The 17,826-nt window shown below is 35.5% G+C and overlaps 1 protein-coding gene across 1 annotated transcript; it reads right to left on the reverse strand.

The window, feature by feature from the left end:
- Positions 1 to 4,045: 4,045 nt before the first annotated feature.
- Positions 4,046 to 7,117, reverse strand: LOC122296692. Its single transcript, XM_043106496.1, has 6 exons — positions 6,085 to 7,117; positions 5,579 to 5,712; positions 5,346 to 5,403; positions 4,989 to 5,136; positions 4,789 to 4,894; positions 4,046 to 4,684 (listed from the first exon to the last, which is right to left on the reverse strand). Exons 1-6 carry the CDS (start codon positions 7,115 to 7,117, stop codon positions 4,046 to 4,048), a joined length of 2,118 nt encoding a protein of 705 aa, XP_042962430.1.
- Between the last annotated feature and the right edge of the window lie 10,709 nt (positions 7,118 to 17,826).

Here is a 17,826-nt window from a genome sequence, read left to right on the forward strand (position 1 = left end):
TCACCTGTGGCCTCGTTACAAGAGTACTCAAGCTTCACATAAACATCATTCACTTAACGTACTCTCTAGCCTCCACCAACGGAAAGACACATAAATGCCCTCTCTCCAGGATCATTACTATCCCATTTGAGGTTGTTGATTATTCTTCATTAATCCAGGGGATTACATTCCACATTTATGCACTCTAGAGTTGACAGAGTTGCTCCACTAGGATAATCCCCCCATCTTAGCATGGGCTGTGACCAAAATATTTTAATGCTTGACTTATGCTTCGTGGCATGTATACGATTCATGACTGATGACAATATAATCATATTAGGAACATTTATGAGACATCATTCAAGAGTTTAGAACATGGGTAATCATCAATCACTACAAAAAAAAGTAAAATTGGTGGCGTTTATATCCGTGGCGTTTGTTTATGCGCCGGTAGATATAAAATGTTACCGGCGCTTAATATTTCCGTCGGTAAATTATTGAGATTCCCGGCGTTTATATTTTTACGCCGGTAATAATGTATAGGTTTAGCGGCATTTATAACAACGCCGCCAAGATAGCAATTATGCACCGGGAAATTAGTAGTTTCCCGGCATTTAGATTGTTACGCTGGTAATAATATATATTTTTGGTGGCGTCAAACATCATATTTTATTAATTATACGCCGTTATATTAACCGTGTTTGCCATTGTCTTTAATATACCGCCGGTAATAATATATAGCATCAGCGGCGTTTCACAAAACGCCGACAATTAATAAAGTTTACGCCGATAAAGTATTGAGTGTTTTGGTGTTTATTTCGTTTGAACAAATGCCGGCCATTGATTAATTTTACGCTGGAAAATAAGTAGTTTTTCAGCGTTTATATTATTATGTAGGTAATAATTATATAGCATTGGTGGCGTTTACCAAATGCTAAAAATTGATCAATGAAATGCCGGTAAATGATAAATGCGCCGAAGTATTTATTGTGACGCCGGTAATAATATATAGTGTCAGTGATGAAGGCTATTATAAATTTATTGATAGTAAAATAAATAATGAAAATAACAAAAAAAACTTATTTAAATGATACGAAAATATCCACAAAAATCTTAGTTTAATTTCTAGGATGCCCTACCTGTAAATGCCATATATCGCATTCCAGTTCTGGAGGGAGGGAGTTTAAATAGAATTAAAGAAGAGAGTTCACGCATCGAGATCTTAATGTGACGCCGTTTAATTTCTTTCCTTTAATATTTAATAAATAATGTATAATACAGTAATGTAAGTATTGTGCATTCATTTTAAAAATTGTGCAAGTGTCGTACAATATTCCTTTTGAAAAAAATAGTCTATTATTAAAAATGTAATCTTTTAATATGGATCTCTTATTTATTCTAATTTTTTAAAAAAGAATGTGGCGTTTGCGAATTTTATGACAAAATATGTTAAGTATCATACTAAGATTACAACTTCCAAAAAGAGTAGTAAAACATATGCATAATCTAGCAGTTATCCTTTTATAATCCATCCTAATTCCAACTTAGCAAAACAGAGCAAATGTCGATATATGGCATAACCATAAATTTAGTCTTAATTAAGGAAAGTTGCAAATACCATTAAACAGAGCAAACGTCGATATATGACAAATACCATAAATATAGTTTCAAGTATAGTCTAACTTGTAATCCTGACCCTCAATCATTGTCTTCATCTTCCTCTTCCTGTTCTTCATCTTCCTCTTGATCTTCCTCCTCTTCAGCATTTTCCTCTTCTTCATCTTTCTCTTCCTCTTCATTCTCATTTTGATTTTGTCTTGAAGCCTTAATATAAATTCAAATTAGAGTCCAAAAATTCCAAAATAGGGTTAACTGATATCAACTAGACATATGTGGGGTGCTCACCTGTGCATGCACGAATGTGTTTACTAAGTTCCGCAATTCAGTTAATTCGTTCTGCATTTTATCAAACTCTTCCTTCGATATACCATCTTCTTGGTTTGAAGTTGGTAGTGAATGTTGAGAAGTTTGCCTTGTAGGGGTTGGCCCAAATCCCAAACCGCGCACACGTCCAGGCCGTTCTAGGCCCATAACTTTCGAATAAACATCATCTGATTTCCAAGTCATGGTTCCTCCAGATCCCATTTCTATAGGATTTGTGTCCTGTGTTAAAAGTTCCTCCATCTCAACCTGTAATAGACAATTGAAAAAACACATTATTCTCCATCTTATAAATCCATTAAAATTAAAAAGTAATAAATTTGAAAATAAACATACCACTTTCTTTCTCGTTTCATCATTGTAGTGTGTGCCATCCTTTTTCTTATGGGTCTTGACAAACAATTGGGCTCGACTTGGCAATGCCCCAGTTGATTTTTTCTGCTTCCAATCTTTTAGATTAAACACATATATCGAAAACAAAGAACTAAAAAATATTCAACAATAAATAAATATTAAATAAATAAATACCACATCATGGGCATATCTTGCTAAACTTTTCGATCCTCCGCTGTGAACAATCACCTGCTTCTTACGACACTCCTTGTTTTTATTACATTTTGACTACAACATCACAAAGATTATGAGAATTATGAAAATAACTAACTGGTTGACTTTATAAATATATAACAAAAATGTGCGCACTGTTACCATATATTCTGGATCAAACCAAAGATTGACCAACTCTGCCAGTTGCTCTAAGTCCACTATATCGGGACTTGCCCTTGCCACAACTTGTGCTGCAGATGTGTCTTTTTCATTAAGTAACTTTTTCTTCAACTCATGCTTGTAGTCTTTCCATTTCTTCCCCAAGTCCTTTAGTATCCATTTTTTGAATACATCCAATTTGTCATCAGGAACTTTAAACTTGCCCTACAGTCAAAATAAATTTACAAAAGTGTGTCAGTAGCTTTCTAAAAACAAATTTCAAAATATACCTATTAATTATTAATAATGTTTTAATATGTTGTTATAAAAAACCATACATTTATAAGACCCCACACTTCCTCCTTCACGGTATTAGGCACCGATCTCTAATCTTTGTAAATTATTGGAACCAACTTATTACTTCTCGCTATCAGACCACCAAACCTTATCACTTTTGAGTCTTGCTTTTTTATAGGTTGACCAAGAAGATTGAGCTCTATTTCAATGCGCTCCCCTTCTGGAAGATGCCAAATATCAGGAATCGAGTGCAATGGTCTTTTTACTCGATCGCCATTACTATCTGCAAAAATGGATTTAGTTACATTGTTAGTATTTTGTAAATCTTCATTCATAGTTAAATAAATAATAAGTAAGAAAAACAGAAACATACCTACGACGACGACAAAGCGATCTCTAATGTCGGAACACGAGTTGACATTTTCTGCTTCTGAACTAGGTGCTATTGGTAAAGATGTGCATGGCTCGGTCTCTCTGCTCATCTCCATATGTGTGGATAGTTGTCCTCCCATTTGGTTAGATGGAGAAGGTTGGGTCTCTTGCTGTGAAGATAATGATGGTTGTGAAGGATAATCTATAGAAGGTGATGACTCTACCATCCTATTAATGGAAAGAGGTGGCCCATCGACAGAGGGTAATGAATGGGCCGCCCTATCAGATTGTGTCTCACTATGGACAGCTTGTAGTCTTGTAGATTGTCTTCGCAAGTGTGGTATGGTAGTCTTTGCCTTCTTTTTTAGACCCATTGTACCTATACACAAAAAAAGTAATAATAAAAAAAATTGCATATATGAAAATCAATAGAAATAATAATATTTTGAGCATGAAATGAGATAGATTTATGTGATAAGAGATATCATATTCCTAACAAAAAAATTAAAGAGAGGGTAGTCACATGTCCATTAGTGACCCCCGCTCGAATTTATTAATAAACCCTCACTTGTGGCGGAGGAATACCGTAGTAACAATCAAAGTTCCTGGATTTTACAAAAATATAGAACAAAATTAAAAAACCCAAGTACCAACAAAATGATATAGCAAAAACAGTACCACTAAACAGGCCTATATAAAAGAAAATTGATGTAAACAAGCCTATAGAAATATAAACGAAACCTCAACACTATTAGCGAGTTTCGATTGTCATTCCATCTATGTCATTTCGCGTCCACACAACATCATCAATACCAAGTTCAATAGCTTCATTGTTGGAAGTGTTAATACAATATTCATTGACGAAATATTCATCCTCATCATCGTCAGTCACTTCCTCTTCACTAGTGTCATACACGTCTCTTGGTTTTGTCTTAACGACGACGACCCAATTTGGGCATCTTTCATCTACCACATAAAATACTTGAGATACTTGAGAAGATAAAACAAACGGATCATCAGTTATCCGACTACCAGTGTGTACTAGATGAGAAAAATTTACAATAGTAAAGCCAAACTCGTCCTCCTTGAAACCTCTATCTCGAGTAACGTCTGCCCAATCACATTTGAATAACATATATCGGGACCCATCATAATACATAACCTCAATTATGCGTGTTAATTGGCCATACCAAGCAGGGCCATCTTGATCAGTACACACACTAACACCACAATTTTGAGTTTTCTTCCCATTTTCGTGATTCCTAGTGCGATATTTTGTGCCATGGATGACAATTCGTTTAAATTCTTTGGCAACTCGCATGGGTCCTTTAGAATGCATTACGACTTTATGACCCAATTTGCTTCTTCCATTGTCATCCATTTTCATTACCTGAAAGGTTGGATTATTAGCATTGATTAAAATGATAAAAACTAGCTACAGAGGCATAATAAATTAATATTGTGATACAATATTGAATGGTGTCTAATCCATACATAGTCTTGGAACCAATTACAAAATTGGTCTTCGTGCCTCTTATGTAGTTCATCATTCGATAAATGATTCCCATCAACTGTATGCCTCATTATTTCCAAGTGCATCCTATTATATGTTTCATATAGGAAATGTCTGTTACAATTTCACAAATATAAATTAAATATAATTTAATTCATAGGTATCAAGCATTGCAACTCACATGCGGAATGGAGTGAAATCGTTAGAGTTGAAGAGAATATAGCGATGTGCTTGGGTCCACGACATAAAATCAAGGCGAACGTCAACAACTTTCCCTTTAGAATCATCCGGGTTTCTAGATGGTCTATTGAAAACCGTTAGAGCGGATTCTAAATAATGAGAACAAAATGTCAATAATTCCTCTAGCAAATATCCTTCAGCAATGGAACCTTCTGGTGCAGCTTTGTTATGCACATGAAACTTAAGTCGGTGAAGGTACCTACCACATAAATCATTAGATGACTTTTATTATTTTTTAAAAAATATGTTCTTACTTTAATGGACGCACATGACTTTTAGTACAATAACTAAAGCATACCTTTCAACGGGATACATCCATCGATAATGAACGGGTCCTCCAAGCTTACATTCTGCAACTAAATGTATAGTCAAGTGAACCATAACCGTGAAAAATGATGGCGGAAATATCATTTCTAATTAGCACAATATGTAAGGTATTCTAGATTCCAATCGGTCCAAATCTTCAAGCCGCAACATTTTGGAACAAATTCCCCTGAAGAATCCAGATAGCTCGATTAATGGTTCTATTACCTTCTTAGGTAATGATCCACGTAATGCAATTGGCAGGAGCTGTTGCATCAGTATATGGCAATCATGACTCTTCATGCCCACTATAGTACGGTGTTGAAGCTTGACACAACGTGAAACATTTGAAGAATAACCATCTGGTACTTTTACATTTTGTATAACCTTCAACAAGTCTTCTTTTTCTTTGTTACTTATTGTGAAAATAGCAGGAGGCAAATATGTCTTGTTTGCATCTGTTATAATCGGATGAAGTTGTGGTCTCAAACCCATCTCTTGTAAGTCAAGGCGTGCCTTTATGCCATCTTTTGATTTTGTATCAATATTTAATAGTGTGCCAACAATATTATCCACCAAATTTTTTTCAATGTACATCACATCAAGATTATGACGCAATAAATTATCTTTGCAGTATGGTAAACTAAAGAAAATACTACATTTCTTCCATGAGTGTTCCTTAACACTAGTCGACCCCACAACTCTTTTTCTTTTACGATCTGTTCTATCATTACAATTTAAATCATCTAATTGTTCCAAGATTTCATCAGGTGTTGGCATAGTAGGTGAAGGATCAATTTCTCGTGTACCATCAAATGTTTTTGCCTTCATTCTCCACCTATGATTACTTGGCAAGAATCGTCTATGCCCCGTATAGGAAAACTTTTTTCCATGTTTCAGCCATCTAGATCGTGTGTTACCCATACAAATAGGACATGCTAAACGACCTTTCGTACTCCACCCAGAAAAATCACCATACATAGGAAAATGATTTATCGTCCACATTAAAGCTACGCACATTGTAAAGATCTCTCTTGAGCAAATATCATAGGTTGGTGCTCCAACCTCCCATAATTCCTTTAATTCTGATATTAGAGGCTCTAAGTATACATCTATATTCATTGAAGGTGATGATGGTCCCGGTATAATCAACAATAGCATGAAACTTGATTGTTTCATGCACATCCAAGGAGGTAAATTGTAAGGTACCAACATAACCGGCCAAGTACTATAAGAAATGCTCATGTTCCCAAAAGGATTAAAGCCATCTGCAGATAAACCAAGCCTAACATTGCGGGGGTCAGAGGCAAAATCATCATGTTGTGTATCAAACGTCTTCCAGGCCATGCCATCTGCTGGATGCCTTAATACCCCATCATTTGTACGGCCCATAGCATGCCATTTCATTTGTGAAGAAGTCTTCGATGACATAAAAAGCCTTTGCAACCTTGTTTTTAACGGAAACCACCTTAATATTTTCGCTGGACTTCTTTTACCTTTTTTAGACATATCATTCATAGACTCTTTTTGCTTCCACTTTGACGCTCTGCATACCACGCATGTTTCCAAATTCTCATTGTCCTTCCAAAATAACATACAACCATTGGGACATACTAATATCTTCTCGTATCCAAGTCCTAACTCATTCATATACTTCTTCACCTCATATGCATTTTTAGGCAATGATGCTCCTGGTGGGAGCAACTCATTCACAAATTCAAGCAGTTCTGTGAATATGCTATTACTCAATCCACCCAAACACTTCATATTTCAGAGACGTACGATAACACTAAACTTAGTATGTTTTGTGCACCCTTCATATAATGGCTCATCAACATCTTTCAACATATTGTAAAATTTATTAACTCTTTCACTAGAACCTTGTCGATTCTCATTTTGCACTCCAGCCTCTCCATCTTCCACACCTATTTCAGGCCCACCCTTCACTATTTCAGGATCAAACATGGGGAAAACATCATGTAACATGGTTGTCATCCCACTAGAGTCTTCATTTATTTGCTCATTATTATTTTGGGCATCATTAGCATGGTAAGATGCCTCCCCTATTCTCTCCCCATGAGCATGCCAAATGGTGTAACCTTGAGAAATTCCATAACTAATCAAATGATCATATACCATGTTGGGGATAAACATTTTACGTAATCCACATTTTCTACATGAGCAACAAATCGACGAATTTGTATCGCAATTCTCGCACGCAAACTTCAAAAAGTCATTGACACCATCGAGATACTCTTTTGTATGTCGAGGTTTTTTCATCCAATTTTTGTCCATAGCTTAACTATATTTTAAATATAGTTACAAAAACCTATGAGAATGCAAGATCATCAATAACTTAAAACATAGTATGGAAAATAATTGAATTGTATGAGTAAAGCAAAATAAAGCTTAAATTTGCATATAATCAGAAGCATAACATATATTCTATTCTCCCCAAAGAAAACTATACATTGAAGAGTGTGTGTATATATATATATATATTTATATATTTGCATCAATATATGCCAATCATTTCCTTACTAAGGTTTCTAAATTCAGGAGAATCAAACATAAATTCTCCAAAAAAAAAAAAAAAGGAAGATTATCCTTTGATTTTTTTAATACTATGTAATAATGTTAGTTAAAAATACCATCTGACCGATAAATTTCAAGTAGCTCAATAGTTGTACTATTTTTTTTCTTGCTTTTTTTTTTTTTTTTTCTCTCTCTCTCTCTGAGCATATATTAGTTTTCTTTATTATGTATTAAATAACAAATGGAGATAACACAGTGTCATATATCAAGTAATTTTTTTTTTTTTAAAAAGAACCATTATCATCCTTTGATTTTTTTTCATTATTGTTTTTTAAAAAAAAAAGAATCAACCATTATTATTTTTATTATAACCATTATTATTTTTATTGATCGTTTTTGCCCATAGTATTTTTTTATTGATCATTCTTTGATTTTTCCCATAGTTTTCCTCTGTTTCTAGGTTATCTCTTACAAGTAATTAGACTACTAAAAATTCAAACACCCAAAAATCTTCACAAAAATCCACCCTAATGCATCTCCAAGAAACTTTTGTTATTACTTGAGGTGTTCCATTAAACTAGACTCTTTTACTGTTTAATTTCTCTCTTCGTAAATGGGGTATTGCACATCCTGAATATTAGCTTCCATCCAATCAAAAACATGGTTGTCACGATTAACATCCTGAATATTGCTTCCACTCAACCGCTCCCATAACTGTCAGAGAATCTCCCCTACCATTCTTGTGTGCCTTAATAATCTGCCTTAAGTAATATTTATCATCTTCGGCAGCCAATCCTGTGGCCACCTTATCCTCATCGGCCTTTAGATCATCCCAACTAATATAGTTCGGTTCCTACTCGTCCCAACTAATATACACACACACAGAGTTATATATATATAACTAATTTATATATATATACACACAACTAATTTTTATATATACACACACACACACACAGTTATTATTTACTAAACTAAAAGAACTAGTAATAATATGCATAGTTTTCTTTTACGTACAGCATAAACAAGTAATATGAAATTTGAAGAGTGGTAGATATAGAGAATATTAAACACGAGTATTGTGTATGAATCACGCATAGTTTTATTGAGTATTAGAATAAAATTTATAGTTATAGAAACAGAGCTATAAAAGGAAACTTTTACAAGAAAAGAAACATATACAATGCAAGCTATACAAGTTTATAGGCACGATCAATGTGTCTCTGCTCATGCTGAATATAATATACTGAGATCACGTAATGGCAGAGGTAATCCCATAGATTAAGGCTGATTATGTGATGTCGTTTATAGTAGAAACCTCAACCCAAAAGCATAAAGAAGTAATATGAAATTTGATGAAGCTTACCGTGCTTGGCAAAAATGCTCTGTTTCGGGTATGGAAAAACAGGGGACAAACGGTGGTGCTCTTTTCCATTCGGACTGATGTTGCATTACGGAGGAAGGGTTGTGCTATGGTTTTGCGTGGTTGTGGAAGGAGGAAGGGTTGTTCTGCAACTCAAACTTGTGCAACCGTGGGGACTTGTGTGTAGAATGATCTTGCGCCAGCTTGAGGTTTCTTCCGTAGTGTATATGTAGGAACCAAAAAATAAAACCCTAGGGACGGAAGTGATATAAGCGTGCAAGGAGTCTATGGGGTTGTGTGTGAACTTGTGCAACCGTGAAAATAAAGTGATGAAAACAAATAAATAAATAGGTTCTAATATATTGATACTATCCATGAGCAAATTATAAAGATATATTATAAAGATATATTGATACTATCCATGAGCAAGTTATAAGCCAATTTACAAACGTTTCCTTCACTTAATAAAGAAAATTCCCAAAGGGCTGAAATAAATATATGGTATGGTTAGAGACTTCCTAAACAAATCATAAAATTCATAAACAAATTCTTGGAACTTCATAATTAGCAACAATTGCAAATCGATTATTTAACCCCTAGAAATTGCATATAAGCCCCTAAACTTTTAATATTTGCAATCTAGCCCAAAATCTCACAAAACATCATAGACCATAGAAAAAAATATATCACATAGCAACTCAAGAAAACTCCAAATCTGAAACTTAAGTGAAATTTAAGCCTAATCTTATGTTTGAAATCTTTAAACCGAATTTATCCTAGATCAAGTATCTAAAACAAAACTTCAAAAGTAGGTTTACTCACTAAATTCATATCTTAAATGTTTAAATTTACAATAAACAACAATTTAGTACAAACTTGGTCATTTGGTGAACTTTCAAACCGTGATCTTCAAACCATGATCTTTAAAAGCATTCATTGTTCTATTGTGCATTTGATGCTTATATCACAAAATAACCTAAGTCTTTGAACATATTTATGTCCAAAATCATCTCTTTAAATGATTAAGATCAAATATTTATGTAGAACTGAAGTGTGCCTTAAAATAAAATTATCTACACACTCTAAAACCAAACGGAGACATATGACCAACAAGCCTTAAGCATAAAACTAAATCCTCTTCCAATGTATTGATTTTCCTAAATATCTAAACCATGCAAATCATGATCAAATCCTATCTAAGTCCAAACTTAAGTCATGAAAATTCTAGATTTCAAAAATTACAACTAAACAAATAGCATTAGACTCCAAAATTTGCACCTAGACTTTCAATAAACAACATTCATCAACAATCATTTACTTCCAGAAATTAGGCTCAACAACTTATTAATATAACCATCTTTCGATATCAAATGGTAGATGGAAAGCCCATTGTGGAGCAAGAAAAAGATTCTTAAATGATTGTAGCAGAAGTTAGATTCGATGTCATCAAGATTGGAGAAAATCTAATTTTTTGTGACATCATTGACTAGCTACCACCTTTGTGGAGGGAGTTTCAAAAGTCCAGGCACCATAAAAAAAGGAGACATCATTGCATACCTCAATCATATGTATAAGCATAGATGAGGAAGTTAGAGGCCAAGATACTTTGATGATTCAAAATGGTAATGAGGATTCTACGGCATAGGTAAATTTAATTTCTGAAAATGGTGTTTTGCCCAAAGGTCAAAATTTAAGAAATAGTCAATTGAGGTCATGAAGAATTTTTTTTTTTTTAAAACATTTAGTATGTACATCTCACAATAAGGGCTTTCCAAGTCAAGAGAATAAGAACCAAGGACTCTTTTCACAAAATCAAGTTTGCTTTGTTTATGGTAAAAGCTGACACTTTGCTCAAATTTGCAAGTTTTGGAAGAGAATATATTGTAGCCGAGGAGCTATGATATGAGAGCCATGGCCTTAACCGACATTTACTTAAGAGTTCGTATGAACCTCTATATATAGTGCGCAACCATCTAATGATGTTAAGTTGCCAAGCCTATGAGAAATGAATTAATTGATTTTCCGAATATATTCTCTAGACATTTTAAGTACATCTTTGTTTTATTTCGAATTTCTTGGATCAAGTTGAGTTTGGAGTCTTTGAAGTTTGAATTCTTATACAAACCTCAAATAAAGTTGGTCTTGATGCATTGTAGGACGAGATCAAGGGTAAATTTTATCCTGGCTCGAAACTTTGGGATCCTCAAATTATAATCATTGAAATTTTTTAGAAAAAGACAGAGACATAGTACGCGATCATCTAATGATGTTAAGTTGCCAAGTCTGTGAGCATTGAATTATATATAGAGATTTGTACAAACTATTATATATTGTGTGAGATTCATGGTCCTAACCTACATTTACGTAAGAGGAACATTGGACTTACAATTTTAGGTGAGCAAGGCTGACAAAGAAATGGGCTAGCAAGCTAATAAAACATGCATAAGTGAGTCCTTGGTAGAAAAATCATGATATGAGCTACCATTGAATGCACAAATACCTCTTGAACTAAAGTTGGACCGAAAAGATATAAGATGGGCTAGTAAAACACGAAAGAACATCGGACAAGAGTTAGGAGAGTAATGCACATGGTAGGCAAAAACAGGAAGCGAGCCATATTTATATTTCAAGTGACAAAGAATAATAGGCAAGTAAGAGGCGAGCAATATAGCCAAGAAACACAATCAAGCTTGCTTTGGGGATGAGGCATTATTTGTTCTTGAAGTGACTTGATTGTCTCATCAATCTCCTCTACACTTTTATTGATGAGTCATACCAAGTCGATCAAGACTACAACACCTACATTTTGTAGCCCTTGATCGACAACCAAGCTTCTATACAAGATTTGGGTCATCTTTCTCTCTGGATTCTCTCTCTGCTACTTCTTCGATGGTCCTCCGATTTGGCTATTCTTTGCCTAAAAATACTCTTGGTTCACTGATTTTCTACTTTGTTCCGCCACCTCAAGCATGCTTCTAAACCTTGCAATCACATTTTATGCCCCCAAGGGAGCAAGTCAAACCTCAGGTTCTGGGTCATACGGACTGCAAATAATTGCACATGTTTAGATTGCATAAAGGGCACTTAGCTCAATCATCTTTTTCAACAGTCCCTTCTTCCTTCTCTTGAAAGTGGCATACCTTGCACTATCATTTGCTATGTATACAAGACTTACTATCTTTCTCATGATGGCTAGATTTATGATGAAATGATTTTTCAATATCAATATGTATGGGGTTGATGTCTGGGAATTTCTACCCCAAAAAAGCATGGTATGTATAGAGTGAATAAGGTGCCTATATTAATGTTGTATATTGTATATTGAGTAATGTTACACATAGTTGTGGAGTGCATGAATATCGTGCAATCGTTTTGAAAAAGAGTAAGGTCTACTATTAAAAAACTAGTTTTCTTCATGTGGATCCATTATTTACTCACTTTTTGAAAGGGATTATGCGGTGCTTGCGCACTCTATAATTGCAAATATAATTTCTCTTGTATATTTTCTTAATAGAAGATACGAATTGGTTGGGCAATTGATTGTTTTTTAAGATTTTCATCAATAATTGGATAAGTATTTGAAATTTTGATTATATCCTTTAGAAATTATAACTACGTCTTTTTATTATTCCAGATTTCATGAATGAGGTTGAGTTTGGAGGCTTTGAAGTTTGAACTCTTATACAAACCTCAATATAATGTTGTCTTGATGCATTGTAGAACAAGATCATGTCTAAATTTTATCTTAGCCCAAAGCATTGGGATCCTCAAGACGTCATCATTATAATTTTATGAAAGAGATAAAGACACAACGCGGCCATCTAATAATGTTAAGTTGTCGAGTCTATGAGTATCGAATTATATATAGAGATTCATACGAACTGTTATATATGACGTGAGAACCATGACCTAACCTGCACTTACTTAAGAAGATGATTGGATTTACAATTTTAGGCAAGCAAGGGGGACAAAGATATGGGCTACCGTTGAATGGGACAATACCACCTGAACTAAAGTTGGACGGACAAGATATAAGACAAGCTAGTATAACAAAACGCACATTGGACAAGAGGTAGGCAAGCAATGCACATGGTGGGCAAAGATAGGAAGCAAACCATATCTTTATTTTAGGTGATAAAAACTAATAGGCAAGTAAGAGGTGAGCAATAGACCCAAGAAACAGAATCAAACTTGCTTTAGGAAGGAGGCATTATTTGTTATCGAAGTGACTTGATTCTCTTGTCAATCTCGTCAACACTTCTATCAATGAGCCATCCCAAGTCATTCAAGTCTACAACACCCAGATTTTGCAGCCCTTGATCCCTAACCAAGCTCCTGTACATGACTTGGGTGATCTCCCTCTCTCAGTTCTCTCTCTGCTGTTCTTTAGTTGATCCTCCAATTTAGTTATTCTTTGCCTTAGGAAACTTTCTTGGTTCACCATGTTTCTACTTTGTTCTGCCTCAAACATGCTTTTAAACCACTCAATCACAATTTATGCCCCTAAGGAGTAAGACCAAACTTTAGGTTCTAGGTCAAAGGGACTATAAATAATTGCACATGTTTGGATTGTACAAAGGTTACTTAGCTCACTCATCTTCTTCAAGAGCCACTTCTTCCTTTTTTTGAAAGTGACATTCCTTGCATTATCATTTTTTTTTGTATGCAAGATTTACTTTCTTTCTCATCATGGCTAGATCTATGGAAAAATGATTTCTCATGGAAAATATGTATGAGGTTAATTTTTGGCAATTTTTCTCCCAAAAAAGCATGGTATAATGGTATATATAAAGTAAAAAAATGTGCTTGTATTAACGTGGTAGATTTTATATTTGAATAGTAGAATATACAAATTGTTTGAGCAATTTATTGTTTGTTAAGATTCTCATAAATAATTGGACAAGTATTTGGGTTTTTGAATAGAGTAAATCTACTTAGCCTCCCCATCTATTCCTACACCACACTCTTTGTGTTGACATGGCTTTTTTTTTTCTTCTTCTCTTTCTACGTAAAAACCTAAACTAAACGAAATCTTTTTTGTTTTCTTCTATTCAAATTTTTTTCCTCTCCGCCCCTACTTTCTCCTTCTCATTTTCTTCCAATCGATTGTATTACCAACTCCCCAAGAATACCCGCTCATCTCACTAAGAATCGCCACTCATCCTCTGTGTGACGTCCATGTGAATCTTCTCCCCCATTGTGCAAATCTGTCCCCACCCCCACCCCACTCCACCCGCGCGAATCTTGCCCCTCCCCTTACCTGTGCATCTTGCCTCAAAGTCCCCCGGTAAGCTTTTATCCGTTACTCTACATTTATGTATTTATTTTTATTTTACTACTTTTTAAGGTAGTAGTAGCACAATTTCTTGGAGGTGATTCCTGATTTTTGGGTGTTGTTTGAACACTGATTTTTTGAGTCTTGGGGGTGATTCTTGATTTTTGGGTGTTGTTTGTGTGTTCTCCCTCTCATTTTATTTCAATTGAACACTGAGTTTCTGAGTTTTGTGAGTATATTGTACCATATCAAGCTTTCTGATTTGATATGGATTTTTATGGTATATGCTGCATTATGTTTTGGTGTTTTTTGAACACTACTTTGCTTTTTTTGATTAACTACTCTGCGGTTTTTGATTTTTTTTTTTTTTTGGGGGAGGGGGGTGGAGTTTATGTGGTGAAAACAAACACAATGTTTAATGGCATTATGGAAAAGGAAGTAATAATTGTGAGTAAAAGTAGCTCTCAGAAGTCACAAGTAACAAAATTGTTGGATTCTGGATTTTGGTGGTGGTTGTTGAGTCTTCAAATGGGTGCTGCTTAATTTGCCATTATGGGACTTGAGTTTTCTATTCTTCTTGATGGGCATAATATATATATATATATATATATATTAATATGCTTATCTGATGGGAGTTTTCTTTTTCATTTTGTGCGTGTGCGCGTGGGGTGGGGGGGAGATTATGGAAGAATTGACCACACGATGCCTGAAAACTTCAACTGACACAAGTATAGAACCACACACATTATGTACATTAGAAATTGAATAATATTACACCAGAAAAATGATTAGGATTTGATGGTTTCGAGTTAGGTGAAAGAAATTTGAATGTGCAAGTTTATTGTTGGGGGAACATGGTGTAACAATAGTGGAAGTTTTTGTAGTTTCTTAACCATTGGTTGAATTGGATTTTCGATAATCTATTATATGTTTTCAATAGTATAGATGGACAGTGGCGGACCTACATGTATCTAGGGGGGCCATGGCTCCCCAAAATTTTTTGAAAAATAAAAATATACCCTAGTTTTTAATTATAATTTTATAAATATAGAAAATGGCTCTCCCAAAAAATTTATAATATTCATATGCTCTACAAAATTTTATAAAATTTCAATATACTTGGAAATGTCTCTCCAATGTTTTTCCTATAATCTTAGAATTTTGTATAATTTCTATATATTATTTATTTTCAAGTGTGTGGTCTCACCAAAATTAAATCAAAACTAAGTTTAGGAGAAATAATAAACTTATTAATATGGATCCCAAAGTTTTTTATAATACAATATTAGGCTTCTTAATATAGAATTCAAAGTAAAAATACAAAAAAGTCTTCTCTCTGAGTTTCCTAGTTGCTAGGCGATCTCAGAGGTGGAGTTTGGAGTATTGCTTCTGTGAGGGTGCTGAGTGAGTGTCATTATGGATGAGTTGGAAAATCGTTGGAATAAATTACGGTTATCCGAGGAGGAAGAGGTGGTTCTGGATATCCCTTTCGGGGAGGCTGAGGATGTGCAAAGAAAGGGTGAACGGAGTCTAATAGGAAGGATTTGTCTGGATCGTGCAGTAGGGAAGGAGATAGTCAGTCATTCCATGGGGAAAATATGGAGGATTAGCCAGCGTGCAGAATTTCAGGAAGTAGCAAAAAACACATTCGTGTTGACCTTTGCTACTCATGCAGACAAAGATAGAATCCTGGAGGGAAGACCATGGCTGTTTGACAATGGCCTATTTGCACTTCGATAGTATGATAGGACTGTACAACCCTCACAGATCACTTTCGAGTCTGAAGTTTTTTGGGTTCAGTTTCACAACCTGGCGTTGGGACAAATGACAAGGGATTATGGATTGCTAATTGGGCAATCAGTGGGAAGAGTGATTGAAGTTGATACTGCAGAAGATGGCATAGGGTGGGGAAAATTTCTGAGGGTGAAGTTAGAGGTTTCCTTACACAAACCGATTGCTCGGGGACGGTTTGTCAACTCATATGGCAGGAAGTTATGGGTGCAATTTCAATATGAAAAACTTCCTCGTATTTGTTTTAAATGCGGATGTTTAAGTCATGTCGATATGGCCTGTCAGAAAGAAGGTTCAGGGGTGGAGATTGAAGGGGAGATAGCCATGCAGTTTGGTGCATGGCTTCGTGCTGAGCCTGGATTCAAGCGGAGATCATCTGTTGCCTCCAGCTATTACAGTGCAGGGGAAAAGCAGGCACATACGGTGGCAGCTCATCGGGAGGAAGGTTCTATGGGCAGTATAGATGCTGGTGAACGGCTGCCAGTACCGGAGGAAAACTTGGTACAAAATATGGAGGAAGGTGGCAGTTATGATAATAGCGAGATTAGAGGCTCGAACTCAAATTTTCATGATAAGATAGATACTGTTAAAAACTCAACTGTGAAAGTTCAAACTATTGAAGAGCAGCAAGAATCAAGGAAGTTAGTTGTGACCTCTACGGAGCTACAAAATCCAACTGTGCTAGCGGGAGATGATTTTCAAATTAACCCTGTAACAGAAAAGGGAGGTATAGGAGGAGTGGTGGGCTGGGATGGGCCTGTGGGCCATAGTGGGATGTCGGTTGGGCCTGTTTACGAGAATGAGGCCTCCATGCATAGTCTTGAGCAGAATGTCACGTTGCTAGCCACATGTAATCACTCTGCCTTAAGGCAACCTGCAGTGCCTATTAAAGAAGCTATTGAGCTTTCTACCTCGGCTAAAGGAACACACAAGTGGAAGAGACGAGCTCGTTCCAAAGGACAAGCTACCTCTTGTCTAGATAACTTGTCTGGTCAGAAGAGGTTGGTTGATGAGGATGATGAGGTTTTAGCTAAGTTGGTGGTTTCAAAGAGAGGCAAGGGTGATGCTTATCTTCTTAAAGTATTGGCGGAGGCTGGTTCCCAGCCCCGCCAATTATTATGAAAATTCTAAGTTGGAACTGTCAGGGGCTTGGGAACCCCCGAACAGTTCAAAGTCTTGGCCTTCTAACCAAGGCAAAAGGTCCCGAGGTGGTGTTTTTAATGGAAACAAAGTTATGGTATAAACGGGCTCACTTGGTGGCAAAGAAGCTTAATTATGAAGGGTGCCTTGTAGTTGAGGCTATTGGTAGAAGTGGTGGGCTTCTTCTGTTATGGAAGCAGGATGTCAAAGTGGAATTACTGAATTATTCCCAAAGACATATTAATGTCTTTATTACTGATGAACCAGGTGGCTCTCGGTGGCTTCTTACTTGTTTTTATGGTAATCCTGAGGTTAGTCAGAGAAAGGGTAGTTTTGAATTATTGAATTCTTTCAAACCTACTGATATGGGGT

The sequence above is a fragment of the Carya illinoinensis genome, chromosome 15, assembly GCF_018687715.1.
Source record: "Carya illinoinensis cultivar Pawnee chromosome 15, C.illinoinensisPawnee_v1, whole genome shotgun sequence".
Classification (NCBI taxonomy): Eukaryota; Viridiplantae; Streptophyta; class Magnoliopsida; order Fagales; family Juglandaceae; genus Carya; species Carya illinoinensis.

Excerpts from the sequence above, each read along its gene's own strand:
- LOC122296692 (XM_043106496.1), bottom strand. The coding sequence starts at position 7,117 with ATGAAGTGTTTGGGTGGATTGAGTAATAGCATATTCACAGAACTGCTT. Across the intron at positions 5,404-5,578 it reads GTGGATCATTACCTAAGAAG|TTGCAGAATGTAAGCTTGGA; the intron begins GTAATAGAACCA and ends CTATACATTTAG. Across the intron at positions 4,685-4,788 it reads GTAATTGGTTCCAAGACTAT|GTAATGAAAATGGATGACAA; the intron begins GTATGGATTAGA and ends CCAACCTTTCAG.